Here is a 16,891-nt window from a genome sequence, read left to right as displayed (position 1 = left end):
AAGAGGCCACTGCTCGTGTAGAGTGGGCACGTAAACCGTCAGGAGGAGGCCTGTGTTGTAGTTCATATGCTAACGATATTGTGGAGACTAACCAACGAGAGATTGATGGAGGAGAAGCAGGGAGTCCTCGTTTGTGACCGAAGTAACAAAGAAAAAGCTTTGGAGACAGTCTGAAGTCCTCGGTTCGTGCAACATAATAGGAGAGTGCCCTCTTGACGTCCAAAGAATGGAGCATGCGCTCTGTTTCATTGGCTGGTTGTGGAAAGAAAGTGGGAAGAATCAAGGGCTGTTTCAGGTGGAAGTCCGAGACAACCTTGGGTAAAAACGAAACATCTGTATGAAGAATAACCTTGTCCTTGAAAAACTGCAGAAAAGGTTGATCAACTCTCAAGGCGGCTAATTCACTAGCCCGACGGGCGGATGTGATAGCAACGAGAAACAAAACTTTCAACGATAGTAACTTCAGTGAACAGGTGGCCAAAGGTTCAAAGGGAGAGGCCATAAGTGCATTGAGAACTAGATTCAGTGACCATTGAGGCACTAACGGTTTAAGGGGCGGTCTGAGGTGGACAAGTCCCTTGAGGAATGCTTTGACGGTGGGGTGAGAGAAAAAACGTGAAGAAGGTGAACCTCTGGGCTGGAAGGAAACGACCGCTGCGAGGTAAACCCGTAAGGTGGTGACAGACAGCTTGAGATCAAACAAATAACGAAGGAACTGTAATATGGTAGAGAGTGAGGCGGGGACCGGTGACAGACCCTTAGAGTCAGTAAATTTCAGGAAACTCTTCCATTTATATGAGTACAATGTGGAGGTGGAGAGTTTCTTGGATCTATCTAGTACTTCTTTGATTTCCGGGATATCCTCCACGCTGTGAGACGAAGAGTGTGGAGGTCGGGGTGGTACACTGTTCCCGCATCCTGTGTGATGAGTGCCGGAAAGTTCGGAAGACGCACGGAATCCACTGCCATTTCCACTAGAGTCGGAAACCATGGCTGCCGAGGCCAGAAGGGAGTCACAAGAATGGCCTCCGCTGAGTGGAGTTGGAGTTGTATTAATGTCCTGAGTACTAGTGGAAACGGGGGGAAGGCATAAAGTAGACCGTTCCTCCAAGACAGCATGAAGGCATCCCCTAGTGAATTGTGACCTATGCCGGCTCTTGATGCATATTGCTGACACTTCGCGTTTCGTTGAGTGGCAAACAGATCTATGGTAGGTGTGCCCCAACGTTGGCATAGTTGATGGAATACCGACACATCCAACTCCCACTCGTGCATCTGGTCCTGGCGACGGCTGAGGTGGTCTGCAATAAAGTTGTCGTCCGTGGAGAGGTGAACTGCTACCAGGTAAATGTGGTGCTGGTAGCACCATTCCCAGAGAGTTACAGTGAGAAAAAGCAGGGATTGAGAATGAGTTCCGCCTTGCTTGTTTACATAGTACATGGCCGTGGTGTTGTCGGTGACTATCTGAACACCACGGCCACGTACTAGGGGAAGGAAAGCTTTCAGCGCCTTCATTATTGCTAAAATCTCGAGGTGGTTGATGTGAAAGGTCCTTTCCTGAGGGGACCACAACGCATGGACACGATGAGGACCACAATGGGCTCCCCAACCTGTAGGGCTCGCATCTGTGGTGACTTGGGCAGTGAGCCGTAGAGGAAGGAATGGGCGACCCACTCGGAGATGTGGTGTGAAAGCCCACCACTGCAGTTGTTGGACCAACTCTGATGAGACCAGAAGTCTCTTCTGTGGGTGATCTCGAAGGGGATTGAAGAGGGACAATAGCCAGATTTGTAGGGACCTGAGCTTCAGTCGAGCATGTGCAACTGCAGACGTCGTAGAGGACATGAGTCCGAGAAGGTGTTGGGCGTGCCTGGCCGACACCGAGCGACCGGGGCGAAACTTCCGAATGGCGGTGTGGATCTTCCTTATTCGCTGATGTGGAAGAAAAATTCGCCCTTTGCGTGCATCTATCTTGGCACCGATGTAATGGATTACCTTGGACGGACGAAGTCGTGATTTCTTGTGATTCACCGTGAGGCCTAGTCCCTTGAGGAGGCGAAGGATGAATTTTGTGTCCTCCAGAGCCTTGTGCCTGGAGGGGGAGACCACCAACCAGTCGTCGATGTATGGGAATACGTGAATGCCGTTTAGTCTGAGGTAAGCTGCCACCGGGGCCATGCATTTCGTGAATGTGCGAGGCGCTGTGGCAAGGCCGAATGGGAGAGCAAGGTACTGGTAAGCTGTATCCTGGAAGATGAATCTGAGGAATTTGCGATGGTCTGGATGGATCGTGATATGGAAATACGCATCCTTCAGATCTATCAGGACGAACCAATGCCTCTTTTTTAGAAGGTGTGTTATGGACTCTAGCGTTACCATGCGGAAACGACGAGAATGCAGGTAAGTGTTTAAATCCCTCAGATCTAAGATAGGTCGCAGTCCGCCGTCTTTTTTGGTGACAACGAAATATCTGGAGTAGAAGCCGTTGGTGATGTCTGTTCTTGGTACTGGTTGAATGGCTCCCTTTTGAAGCAAGGACTGAACTTCCTCCTCTAGGGTGGGATTTGATGTAGTATATTCGAGCCCCCCTAGAGGAGGATATTCGGAGAACTCTAGGCGGTAACCGGAAGAAACAATTTCTAAAACCCACGAATCGCTTGTGATAGTGGACCAGTTTTGAAAGTAGGGTTGAAGTCTTATGTCTGTGATGCGAGAGGTAGGATGGCTCAACCAGTCAAAGGTATTGTTTGTGTTTCTTTGCAGGTGGTTTATAGGACTGACGACGCTGAGGGGCCTGATGACCACGGTAAGTGGAGGGGGCAGAAGAGTTCTGGGATGATGCAGAACGTGACACATCTTTGAACTGCCGAAAGTGTTGTGAGGGTTGATTGTACTGGTTAGAGGACCTTTTCCAGTGGTATCTATTGAACTTCGGTTGTGGTTGAATGTAGTAAGATTTAGCAGTTTTCTTTGCTTTGTGCAAGTCCTCGAGGTGGGTATCAGTCTTTTCACTAAAGAGGCCCGAAGAGTCGAATGGTAAATCTTCAACCTTGGTTTTTACATCCTCAAGAATATTCGCAGCGCGTAACCACGCGTGTCTACGCAAAGTAACAGCAGTAACAAGGATCCTGGCTGCTGCTTCAACTGAATGTCTGGTTGCAATCCTCTGGTGCTTGGAGACTGTTTGAGCTTCCTCATAAGTGTTAAGGAAAGCTTGGCGTGTATCCTCAGGTAACATATGCAAAGCTGGTAGCATTCTGAGCCAAAGTTGTTTCTGATACGCCCCTAGGGCGGTTTGGTAATTTGCAACCCTGAGAATAAAAGAGATTAAGGAATAAAGGCGTCTACCGATTAATTCCAACTTTTTCCCTTCCTTATTAGTGGGAATGACATGGGCCTTTCCCGATGGTTTGGTGCAGCTTGTCTCCACTATGAGAGAATTGGGGATGGGATGTTTGAGTAGGAACTTAGCGTCATCCCCAATAATCTTGTACATGTGCTCAGTTCTCTTAGGTAAGGGTACAGATACAGAAGGATGGTCCCAGAACTCATGAACAATCTTCAATAGTGCTGGCAGAAAAGCTAGGCTAGGAGGTGGCGATCTTTCCTTGGTAATGTCACCAAAAATGAGATCTTCTTCTGGAGGTGTTGGTTCATCTACTCGCAGTTTGAGTGTTTTAGCAAGTCTAGAGAGCATTTGCGAGTACGAAGAGAAATCTTCGGATGGTGAGGAGTCATGAGGATTGCCTGTGTCTGACTCAACCGTCTCGCCTTCTGGTAACTCTGGAGGAGCAGGTCTTGTAGGTGGCTCCTCCTCTGAGTCAGGGTCCTGTGAGGAGAAGGGAGCATCGTCATCCGATGACAGCTCATGTCCCCTCTTAGGGCGTAGACGTGGGGCATCTGGTACAGGTATAGGGACTTGCTGTGGAAGAGAAGGAGGGGGCGGAACAACCGACGTCGAGGGAGCAGTGGGGGGTGGAGCAATGGGCTGTGCCGGCAACGGGGCCGGTTGGGGGGCGTCTTTCATCTTCTTCTTACGATGACGTCTATGCTTTCTAGGTGGTGTCGACGTCGAGGAAGACGAGGAGAGGTAAATATATTTCACCTTCCGATGGCGATGACGGTGATCGGGCGACGTCGACGAGGAGGAGGAGTATGAACGACGTCGGGAACGGCGTTTGTGGCGTCTGTGACGTGACGCGGAAGAGGAGGAGTCCTCCGACGTCGAGGTATAGCGACGTCGAGACCGTCGGTGACGATCTTTGTCTTTCCTATGGGGCGATCGATGGCGATCCTCAGATAGGTGTTTCCTTTTCCCCGATGATTTCCTCGGTGGCGAGGGGGGATGAGGAGGCAGTGGGAACTGCGGTGGAGCCGGAGAAGCCCGCCCAGTAGACGCAGGGCTGACAGGGGCTGAACCCAAGCTTGCTGTGGATCGGACAAGCTGACTTGGCGTCGGAGAAGGAGCGCCAAGGGGTATAGCCGGCTCAGAGTGTCGAGGAGGAAGGGGTGTCACCGGCCCCGACGTCGAGTCCTTATCTCTCGACGAATCCTCCAATATAGGCGAAGGGATGTCGACGGAAACAGCTAAGATCTGCGGAGTAGTGTCCTTAGATCTAGCTGAAACATTCGCCTTGGTCTGCTTTGCAGGTTTTGCAGAAGATTTCTTGGAAGCCTTCTTGGATGCCTTTGTAGGAGGTAAGTCAGAAGACTTCAGGGCTGCAGATTGGATTGCCGTTCCCTCAGAGAGGGAGGCGGAGGTAGATGGAAGCTCCATAGCTGACGGTTCTGAGGCCGACAAAGCAGAATTCCAGAGATGTAACTTTAGTCTCTGCTGTCGAGCCTTTAGGGCAGCCTTAGTGAAAGCCTGGCAATGCACACAGTTTTGGGGAGAGTGTGATTCGCCCAGGCAAAAGAGACAAGTGTCGTGCCCGTCCTGAAAGGGGATCTTACCCGAGCAGACGACACAGCGACTGAATGGGCCCGATGGTGGGGGGGGCATAGGGAGTCTGAGTGCCCGCGGTAACCGTTAGGAAAAGGGCGGGAAAGGGTCCGACTCACGAATAAAGAGGGGAAAGGAGCCGATGCAAAGAGTCCAGAGTCCGCTAGACAATGGGAGGTCCGTAAACGCGCCAAATATTCAGTTTCCAAAGAATCCAGCCAAGAAAAAATAATGTATGTGGAAAATTAGAAGAGCTCTATCCGAGAAGAACCATCTCACAGAGCGGAGAAATGGAACTGAGGATTGGGCGGGCGGAGCATGCGCAGTATACTCAGTACAAACATTGTTTCTTTTGCAGAGCTCCAGAATCTTCCGAGAGGACCAGCGCAAGCGCTGACTTAACCCCTTATTGTGTGCATTCACAGAAGACCACGCAGAAGAACCAGAAAATTTAAACGAATTGAAAACAGCTTGAGGCGTTACGAAGGAGTCCGATTTCAGCAGCAGCAAAAAGGAACTGAGGTACCACGGGCAGGCGGGGCATGCACACCATGGGAAACGTTCTATTGGTCAGTTATTTAAGCTCTATTCCAAAGAGTCCTGTGCAGGCGCAGTTTAACCCATCCGTGTGCATTCACAGAGACCACAAAGAAGAAACATGTAACTTTTGAAGGCTTGCATCAGAATACAACTAAATAATTCTATTATATTCCATGAACAGTAAAGTGATAGGAAAATATGAACAATTTGATTGCTGTAAGCTCCTCTTTCCTTGTCTAGTATGGGAAGCAGATGCTCTTTCACTGCATAAAGACCTTCTTGGGCACATCATGGCCACCCATTTTAATTTAGGTTTCCTTGCATGTTCAGCTCAAGGTGAGACAGATTTCAAATGTCAGTCTCTGTTTCTTAAGCAGAAAAGCTGGATATATGTTCAAGTATTACTGTTGTACATTCAAAAAGAATATTAAAAAAGGACATACTTTAGATCTTTAAAATAAAAAAGATCCCGTGTTATGAAAAAGCTATTACTCTGGCTTTCCAATACATCTCACCACTTAGTTACCTGAAACATTCTGCTTCTTACCCACAAATATCATCAACCATAATAAAAATCATGCTAGCTGAATTTATAATAAATACAGATTTAACATTTCAAAAATAGTAGCACTATACTGTTTTTAAAAATTGGTGAACAATAGCCTAAATCCAACAAAACGCTAGCACAGTGAAAATCCCAGAAAGCTCGGTCACCCTACACTGCAAAGGCTGCATCACCTTTTGTGCCACAAAACCAGTACTGGCTATCACCCTTGTGCTCTCTGCACACATGCAACCACTTTGCCTTTAGCACAATGCCGTCCCTGAATACCAGCCAATATGTTAATATTTCCAAGGTTTAATGTCATGTCTGCAAAACAAAGTTATAGAGATATTTACAAATTAAAATGCCAAGACGGTTTTACTACATTTACAGTCTGGTTCACAACCCACTTAAGCCAGAACACAGGGACAAAAGCTGACATCCAAGCATTGTGGCTTAAAAGCTAGTTTTTGAAAAATAATTCCTACAAATGTTCCCTCCATAATATACTGTAAGAGGCATAAAGTAGTTTTCAAAATGATATATCTTTGACAAGCTTGTACTGTTGTTGCCCTTCACTACTGGCACATTTCACCAAGGACATGGCAATCGTCCTCGTTTGCGTTAACAATTCTTTATCACTTCATATATGCAATGGACACAAATCAAAGACAAATGAAGGCAATAAAAAACATCCAAAAATGTAGAAGTTGGGATAAAGGAGAAAAGAAAAAGAAAAAGAGGAAAAAGGATGTCAATAAAAGAATATTCATGCCACTAACACTTCAATACATATAATTATGTTTTTGTTTTGTTTATTTTAAGCAGACTGAATTGAAAACAAAAACAATGGCAAGACATGTCAACAGCCACATGATGAATGTTCTTTTTTTTAACAGTTCAGGAAATTAATGTCACATGTACAGTGTTATTTCCATGAGTGTTACACAATAAGTGTACTACATAAAATATGAAATACACCTAAAATCCTGTTCATGCTGTATAAGACTGATGATGTCATTAGCTGTGACAATTTTCTGGAAATAAAACACTTCTGATTCCTGTAAAAGTCTCAAGGCTTCCATGGAACACTTTTATTGTGGGGAAGCTGTGGGAGACACAGAACAGGGGAGAGCAATCTTTAATTTCCAAATATCACAGCCAGTAAAATCATTCCACTGGCGGCAATGTTTAGAAATTAAAGATCCCAGACACAATTCTTGAAGCCCACAGCAGCTTCTCCATGATGAAAAGGATTCCACGGGATCCTCAGGACCTGGGGAGGGGGGGGGGGGAGAGAGTGATAAGAACTGTTTCATTTCCAAATAAATAACTGCAGCTGATGCCATCATCAGACTTTCACAGTAAAGCTTGGTGAACAGGATTTCAGCCATTATTTGTCAGTAATCAGTCTCAAGTCCATTGTTTTAGAAACACCGAGACCTTATGTACAATATGGAAAGCATTTTATATCTCTTAATGGAATAAAATCACAACACCACACACTGTTTTTGAAATTCTCCTTAGTTTCAAGGACAGAGTACTCCATGGAGAGGAGGAAGTGCTGTTGAAGTTACACAAAACATATATTTTTACAAAAACCTGTTAAGACGAAGGTGCTACTTATGAGGCTCCCTGATATGCTAGCCTATGCCTTTAAGCTTTTAATGTAAGAATATATCTGAGGAATTCTAGAGATGAAGACCTGGGTTACTGAAGAGTCCTAAGAAATGCTACACACCAAGAACCAAACTAGATAAGAAAACATATGATGAACCCCTCTTATATTTTTGTTAGGCTGTAAAGCAGCCATGAAATGGGAGGAAGAATGGCTGATAAAAGAAGGTGTCATATCCCAGTATATTTCATCTTGAAACCATCAGTTATGAAGCAGGTTTGTTTAACCAGTGTTTGTAGTCAGTCTAAATTCCTGGTATGTACAGAAGAAAGGCCGAAATTCTGTGAGAATAAAACTAAACGCTGCCAAGGTCTACTTCCCCGAAATATGGGAAGGGGGGGGGGACACATAATTTTGCTTGTGATCATTCTGTTGCTTCTGTAGTGCTACTTACAAATGCAGCCTATCTGGCAAGTGAAAGAAAAAAGAAAGACATGAATGAGAAGAAAACCAAAATAAAACAAGATGCTGTACCTTTGTTCCAACTGCTTCATAGTTGTATTAATCTGACTTGTTTTATCTTCCAGTCGACCAATAATTTCATTCTTTTCTTTCATGGCTTCATCTGAAACCTATCATCAAAGGGAGAACTATATTATATTAGAACAGTATAACAATAATATTAATTAACTAATAATGATGCCAACAGCCTCTGTTCATTATGTGTTTGTCTGCCTGTTTGTTTAATAATTATTAGTTGCATTCATATCTTGCTTTTTCATTTCAGCCTCACAACTCCTCTGTGGGAGAGAAAATGGATGAAAGAGAGTGATTTGTTCATGCACCCCCAGGGAGTTTCTGAATCTTCCAAATCCTACTCCAAATGTGTACCCACTACACCACACTGGTGACTCTTCCTCATCTCCCTCATACAACTCTGAACAGTAAGCTCTCCAAAGTAATTCTTACCACTGTGTCATTGCTACATCCATGAACGGTAGTTGTACCAACATAATAGGAACCTGCTCTCTCATTTCTGTGTTGGTAAATATATCAACATGCCAATCTTCCAGAGGAGTGCTGAACAAAAAAACTGGATGTCTTGGAAGCTAAAGATGAGGTCGCATATTCAGTATATTGCCTCAATTTCTGTTTTCAAGGGAAGAGCAATCAGGGATAATGGGAGCTTCTTCTCTTCATAAGGCCACTAAATTGGCCCCACTTCCTGGCCACAAGGGACAAAGTGTCCACATCCTGCTGGTATGACTGCTCCCATGCAGAGAGTAGACTGTAAAGACCGCTGCCCTCGATTGGCACTCAAAGCTACAGTTCTTAGAAGGGCAGTAAGACATGCAACAAGGGAAGAAAAAAATAAACAAGCCCCTTGCCAAACCTAGCACCACATAAATACTGTGTTTAGCTTTGAAGATAGAAATAATGAAGTGTCATTTTTACCTGCAGCTTTTGGTACATTTCTATATTAATTGCTTTGACCTCTTCCAGCTGTTGCCGTAGACTTATAAGTGTATCTTGCTTTTCATGTATATCTTTCTCCAACAGCTTCATGGCAAGTTCTATCTCATGTTTCATACCAACTTGAACCATTAGTTCATTTTCTATATCCTACAAAATAACAATAAAGAAATCCCCAGATATTAAGCCATTAGACTGGAAAAATAGTGTGATACCAGATAGATAACATATATACTTCTGCCTCACAGTGTAACTCTAGAAAGAAGCAACAAATACACTGAAGTAACTAATCAGATAGGCTCTATAATATATATAATATGCACTCACTTGTCTTAATTGTGATTCTTCTCGAAGTTGTCTATGTGCATCATTGTACATTTCATCCAGACTTTGTCTGGAGTGTTTATATGTCTGAAGTTCTGCATCAGCATCCACTTTGTTCACCTACGAAGAAAATGAAGAACTTTCTTGAACTTAAATCACTGATGCTCAAAGAGTGGGTCCTGTCCCTAGATAGGCAGATACAATTATTCCAGGTTTCCTCCATCCCTAAGTAGAGGCAGATCTGGATAACAACTGGATCTAACGTATTTAAACATGAGAGTCTTTCTTCATATGAAATCCTATATGTTACACTACATGTAGTGCAGGACCTAGCAGTACCTATGTCATGCTACTAGTCAGGTGAGACCCAGAAGAGAAGTCTGTCTGGTGCTTGGCCCAAAGCAAGAGACACACCACTCTGCCTTCCCTTCCTCAGACCCAGAGTGAACAAACAACTGATACAGTCAGTGTTCAAAGCCAGGTTTTATCAGGCAGGCAGTTAACTTCAGTCAGGGAGTTTCAAAGTCAAGGTCACACAATCTGAGTTAGTAAGCCAGAAACAAGAATCTGATAAGGAAGGAGCATGATACATAATAAGAAACCGAGCAGGGCCCCAGAGGGTGAAATAGCAACCAAAGATTGAGGAAGCAAGACTTTGGCCATTAATATTCCATGTAAACACAGACAAAGCTCCTATCAGTTTGTCCAGACTACAAGTGAGCTAGCCTGTACCACACCCAGCTACAGGTTTTCTAGCAGAAGGTCTCCATAGGAGTAAGGCTTCTCTCTCAATTTCAATCATGAATTTGCTCTTGCAGTTGGGCACTACGTCACATTCCCTCTAGCTTCACTTGTGACTTTATTCAGCAACATTTATTAAAACTGGGATGAGATCCTATCTCTACCTCTGACTTCAGCCCTGGGCTCATTGCTTTTTCTGGAGACATTGCTGGTTGCTGCAAAACTGCTTCTCAACACCAGCCCTGGAGATTCTGGATTCTCGTCTGAGGAGAATCTCTCCTATGGAGACATGACAGACTAACTCATTCCATCTGCAATCACCATCTAGATGCTATGCTAAATGGAGATCTTATGGCCCTTTCTACTCTAACTGTAGTCCTTTTTTGTTATCTTCTACTTATCACATTCCACTTGATAAAGAGTTCTTGAGAACTCAACAAAATCTGAACACTATTTTGTGACATTTTGATTTTGATCATAATATACTGTACTGCCCAACAGGGGAATTTCTATGAACCAATCCGTTTTACAGGCATGCAATAACTTGCTGAATAAAATACAGTCTTTTTTTTTAATGGTTTAATGTTGAATTTTTAGAGCTGCAGACAAGGACTAAACTTTACATAATACTTATACAAAACAATGATCAATTTAAAAAGTTGGCATACAAATTGTGAATTCACAGATTATTTGGCTTTTTGATTACCAACACTAGTGGTACTGATTATAAACAGTTATTGGTATCCAACAGTATTGATTATACAACAAATTGAATGGCCATACCTCCAGATGATGTTGTGTTTTCATTAAAATGAGTGTGTTTTCACTCCTTAAATGATGGTTTTCTTCTTGAAGTTTAATGATATTGTTTTTTGCTATTGCTAACTAAACAAAAACAAAATTTTGAATTGTCAGAAAAAATATTTGCTTAAGTTCTGTACTGGTCTCCTTTTTTCATATATATATGAAAACTTGTATGTATAAAATTACTCATGGAAGGAGTAAGCATTTTATGTTTTTTATATAAAAAAACTGCTTACTCCTTCCATTTACTAGTTAGTACATGGTGAAAACTAAAGTATGTTAAAAGTGAAATGAGTAATTTCATACATACAAGTATGGAAGCATTACTTCATTTTTATTCTTTAGTTCTCCAATCAACATCATTTTCCAGTCCTAACACCTTGTTTTGACAACATCCCTATAACAAATTGCCTCACGTCATTCACTATGTTTCATGCTTGAGTAAGGATTTCAACCTAGGTCAAAGTCCAACAGTCTATCCCCTACATTTCATCAGTTTAGCAATGAGGTTCCACATAAAGCAACACCAGGCATTCAAAACAGAGCAAGAGCTATCAAGTACTGCTGCTGAGTAATTTAAAGGGGCTTTTCAGGATTACTGAAAAAAAGCTGGCAATTGCTAAAATATGTTATCAGAGATGTATGCACATTGATGGAGCTTCATATATGATTTCAAAATCTGGCGTATATAATGCAAGGGCTACAATTTGGCATAAGCTATATACTTAGTTCACTGGACTGGGATCCTATGTAGCTTATCAAAGAGAATAGGGAAAGCACCACTTTAGCACAACATCATGCTCACCAGATGTTCTAGAATCTACAATGCACTACAGACAAAATGCCATGTGTACTAGTTTGGTTAATAAAATAGGGTGTGGGATATTTGGTTTTTGAAAATATATTATTGTTAATCAATTTAAATGCATACGTATGTTTGAAGCCTGAACTACACTTTCTAGTCAATAGATGTCAGATTCCCTTAAAAGGGAAGTACTCTAGGGAGCAGTTAAAGGGCTGCCCTCCTGCTGTAAGGTACCTCTCCTTCACGAGAGTCAAGTAGGGGTGCCCCATGGCAGGGGCTGTAGGGATGCACCACAGCAGCAGGTATGCCTGGAATACTAGCAGCTATGACTACATCAAGATGGGGAAAGGACAACATGTAAACACTGATAGCAGTGAAAATTTTCTTGAATGCTCCTGAGCATTATATGAAGTACTATTCCAGGTGATGTGCAGCCTAGTACCTCCACAAGTATAAGATTGCAATAGGACACACCCCTTATCCATGGGATCAGTATCCACTGATTTACTTATCCACAGTCTGTAAATATTAAAAATATTAAAAGAAAAAGTTATTTTCACAAGTATAACCAGAACCAGCCACTAGAGGGAGCCAGAGACCATGCTAGGAATACTTGTTAGTGAATAATGCATATCATAGTCAGTACCCTCTAGTGGTCAGCAAGAAAGATTTCTTGTTTTTCTTCCTTTTACCATGTTCTATCTATATATGTATAGTGTGGTTTTCAGTATCTATGGGGCTTGGAAACTATGCCCAGTGGATATGGAGGTCCTATTGTATTAAAAAAAAGGTCTCAAACACTACTAATTTCAACATAAAATTACATATTGCTAAGAAAAAGCAGTACCTCTTCAATTAGTTTAGTGTTTGACTTCTCTAGAGAATCAACGCGTGTATGGAGGCTGCTGACTGTGCTACTGAAAACGATAAAGAAAGCTTTGTTCAAAATTACATCCCAAATGCTACATGTGCAACTAATATCCTATTCACAAAACATTCTAGTATCTTCTCAGGGCCCACTGAAAAATGGAGCTGGAAATCACCACACCTCTCACAAAAATACATTTGCATCACTTTTTTCTTTACAGTTTTTTTTTTCTTTTCCTCCTTCAACTGCTAAAGTTATCATTTAAAAAAACATTTTGTCACTGCCTGTCTTCTTCCTCACCACCACCGCTGGGGAAGAAATGAGTCATAATATCCAACTTTTGCAGCTAATTTTTAAGAAACATTAATAAAAATCTGTTGTCTCTTAATGCAGTCAATTGTTTACACACTCAACATCACTTCCCTGAGATGGCGGCAGATGCATTTTCTCAAAACTTATCAACAAGCCCTAAAAAGAAGTTCTAGATGTTAACAGTAATGCAATTAACCCACTATTAAGTACACTTTTCTTTAGCATGCCATTCTTAAGTGCATTTATTCAGAAATAAATCCCTTAAATGGGGTCATGGTAATACATATTTCAATCTTTGCAGAAAATACCAGTGCTAAGCTGGTGTTTTCCACAATAAAGATACAAAGCAGGGATGGGGAACAACAATCCTTCTGATATTTTCAACTAGTCCCATAATTCATCAATGCTTAAACTGCTTTGGACTGCTAGGATCTGAAGGCCAAAAATATCTGGACTTTCACAGTTGCTTACCTTAATATAAAGTATGAAAGTAAAATATGCATGAGCAGCATCTTTAAACACCTATGTATCTGTACCATTTCTGTATACAGAAAATGGAAATGAGGGCCAAAATAAGTACTATACCTGCACATATTTTACTTCCACACATTACATATTCCTCATAGGATACACCAGTATAATATAAACATTTCCCAAAAACATAATTTGTAGTGACCTAATAAATACATTTGGATTGCAACCTTATTCTTCTTTATAAAGTACAACAAACATGACAGTATTAATTCTCAGGCAATATATAACAGTTTTGTTTATGATGCTGACTTGAATTTAATCAGACCCCCACCAACACACACATCTTGGCTTATCCATTTTTAAAAGAATAGAATTTATCATAGATAAATTTCCAGAAAGATTGCCATCTCTAAAAGTCCAACCCACTCCAAATTCTCCCACTATATAACCATTAGTCTAAGCAGCACCCAGAAATTCCAATGCTTATACAAAATAGCTTATTCTCCAAATAATACTTTTTTAAATACAGGTGCTTCTATATATACTTACTTCAGCTGCCTGTTTAGTTCTTCAACATAATTCTTTTGATCCAATATAGTAGCAATATGGTCATTTCTGAAAAGAATGGGAAGCTCACTTAATTAGAAATATACCTGAGCCTTAAAAATGCCACAGGGGAAAGCAGAAGCATTTTAAGTCACAGGTTTGTTATGATACATTGGCTGAACTTGTTGGGATAATTTATCAGTCTTGCATGCAACTTAACACCAGTTTTGTGGGAGAAAAGAGCATTCAGAAGCTAACATGACTGTGTTTTCCTAATAACCAATCAGCAAAGCTCATTTTTTTCCTAGGCTTCAGGTTTGCCCTTCCCCACTTTCTGCTTGTTCCTGCTTCTGGAGGCGTGTTTACCTCTTTTCTTCTTCCCTGACCATCACTGAGAGGCTCCTTCCCTATTGAGCATGTGGCCAATATGGTGGACCGTTTCTTTTTTTACTTCTTTTTTCTTTAACATTTGAAAATATGAAGACTGCCAACTGCGAGTACAGACAATTTTCCTACTTTAAGCTAGCTGTAGTATAATTTCTTACAAAGGGGCTAGGTGAAGCTGGGGTTGTCTCTTCACATTTTCCTGAACTATAAACTGGATTTTTGTACTTTATAATCTGCTGACTAAAGGAATCAACCAAATTACAAGACTCCACATCAGAAATTCTGTTGCTTAGTATAAGTTGCTCTAGAGTAGTCCCACTGAATCAGCAGGGCTTTGATGAGTCAACTTTCTCCATGAGTTCCATCAATTCAGATAGGCCTGCTCTACTTGCAACTTACTGTACTATGATAAAGTAAGCCTCACTCTTACATACAAAAAGGACCAGTCCTGATCTGCAGCAGGTTTAAGAAACTTGTTTCATGCTATGCCACTGATGTACAGACAGACATTTGTATACGAATCACACAGAAGACTTTAAAAAGTGTTCCTCTACACCAGAAGTGTGTATGGGGCACCATTTGCTCTCCACATCAGGAAAGAAAGGCTGAAATTCGATGGTAAATTGAAACTATGAACTGCAAATAATAATTTGAAGTAGGCCCACTGAATGAATGGAACTTATATAAATGTTGACTCACCAATTCCCCAATGATTCAATTGACCCACCCTATTTTATTTATTTATTTATTTATTTATTTTATTTCTATCCCGCCTATCTGATCATATTAGACCACTCTAGGCGGCTTACAGTAAAAACAACAATGTAATTTTAAAACTTTACAGCAGAAACTTAAATAAAAAATAATAATAATAAAGAACAGAATAAAAAAAAAGATCGTCAAGGGTTTTCTGTTGGGAAGGCCCGCCTATACATCAATGTTTTTAGTTGTTTCTTAAAAATGCCCAGCGAGGGAGCCGCGCGAATCTCAGGGGGCAAGTTGTTCCAAAGGCGAGGAGCCACCGCCGAGAAGGCCCGGATTCTGATCTTTTCCTTTCGGGCCTCTCTCGGCGTTAGGCTCCTCAGCCTTATCTCCTGGCTCGCGCGAGTGACACGGGTAGATCTAGATGGGAGAAGGCGTTCCGCCAAGTATCGAGGTCCTAAACCGTTTAGGGCTTTGTAAGTAAGCGTTAACACTTTGAAATCAATGCGGAATCGGATTGGCAGCCAATGCAATGTGGCCAGAGTGGGGGAGATATGTTGGTATCTTCTCAGCCCACTGAGTAGTCTGGCCGCCGCATTCTGCACCACCTGTAGTTTCCGCAGCAATCTCAAAGGTAGCCCCACGTAGAGCGCATTACAGTGGTCTAATCTCGAGACTACAAGCGCATGCACCTGAGATGGATAAAAGCGGAACGGACCACGGACGCCACCTGGGTCTCCATGGTGAGCGCCGGGTCAAGATGGACACCCAAGCTACGGACCCCATCCCTGGCGGGCAGGGTCACCCCCCCAAAAATGAGGGAGTTTCCCATGTCCCCAGGTGTGGGGGCGCCCACCCTCAGTACCTCTGTCTTGTCCGGGTTCAGCCTCAGCCCGTTCTCCTGCATCCATTCCTGTACAGCCTCCAGGCAACGCTGAAGGGACAGAACGGCATCTCCTCCAGTTGGAAAAAAGGAGATGTAGAGCTGTGTGTCATCCGCATATTGATGGCACTGCGCTCCACACCTCCTGATGACCCCTCCCAGCGGCCTCATGTAGATATTAAACAGCATTGGGGAGATGATCGACCCCTGTGGGACCCCACAATTAAGGCACCACGGGGCCGAAACATTCTCCCCAAGCTGTACTCTCTGGGGACGGTCCTCCAAGAAGGAACGGAGCCAAGCGAAGGCCCGGCCACCTATCCCCAACTCGGCGAGCCTCCCCAGGAGGATACCATGGTCAATGGTATCAAAGGCCGCTGAGATATCGAGGAGTACCAACAGAGACACTTTGCCCCTGTCGGCCTCCCTCAATAAGTCATCACACAGGGCGACCAATGCCGTTTCTGTCCCATGGCGCGGCCTGAAGCCCGACTGGAATGGATCCAGGGCATCTGTTTCATCCAGGAACGCCTGGAGCTGATCGGCCACCACCCTCTCGACTACCTTGCTTAAGAAAGAAACATTGGCGACGGGCCTATAGTTGCCAATTTCGTCCGCCGCCAAACTGGGTTTCTTTCTTATGGGCCTAATGAGTGTTTCCTTGAGGGCAGAGGGAAATCTACCCTCAAGGAAAGACCCATTAATTATTACAGTAGCCCATTCCGTTGTTGAGGGCCTGGCTGCCTTGATTAGCCAGGCCGGGCAGGGGTCCAAAGAGGAGGTGGTGGCACGACAGCGATCAAGCGTCCTGGCCACAGTGTCGGGCGATACGGGCTGAAAAGAGTCAAAAGACACCGGGCAAGACGGAGCGCTGGACATTCCAACTTGACTCACTGTATTCAAAAAAGGAGCGAGATCCCGGCGGATG

At 43.1% G+C, this 16,891-nt stretch overlaps 1 protein-coding gene across 7 annotated transcripts in view; it reads right to left on the bottom strand.

The window, feature by feature from the left end:
* RUFY2 (RUN and FYVE domain containing 2) overlaps window positions 1-16,891 on the bottom strand; it is a 58,566-nt gene that overhangs the window by 31,355 nt on the left and 10,320 nt on the right. For 6 of the 7 annotated variants that reach the window (XR_012085483.2, XM_078390838.1, XM_078390840.1 and 3 more), the window contains exons 7-12: window positions 13,995-14,060; window positions 12,639-12,708; window positions 10,966-11,067; window positions 9,445-9,561; window positions 9,100-9,267; window positions 8,179-8,276 (exon numbers count right to left, since the gene is read on the bottom strand). Coding sequence is in view for 5 of the 7 variants with exons in the window: in XM_078390838.1 (XP_078246964.1) it covers window positions 8,179-8,276; window positions 9,100-9,267; window positions 9,445-9,561; window positions 10,966-11,067; window positions 12,639-12,708; window positions 13,995-14,060 (621 nt within the window). In the remaining 2 variants the exon portion in view is untranslated. Of the gene's footprint in view, window positions 1-6,220; window positions 6,668-8,178; window positions 8,277-9,099; window positions 9,268-9,444; window positions 9,562-10,965; window positions 11,068-12,638; window positions 12,709-13,994; window positions 14,061-16,891 lie in introns of all 7 variants that reach the window. The other variant, XR_013543812.1, reaches the window with a different exon arrangement.

This window comes from Pogona vitticeps, chromosome 3 (assembly GCF_051106095.1).
Source record: "Pogona vitticeps strain Pit_001003342236 chromosome 3, PviZW2.1, whole genome shotgun sequence".
Lineage (NCBI taxonomy): Eukaryota > Metazoa > Chordata > Lepidosauria > Squamata > Agamidae > Pogona > Pogona vitticeps.
This window is presented reverse-complemented; position numbering and strand designations above follow the sequence as displayed.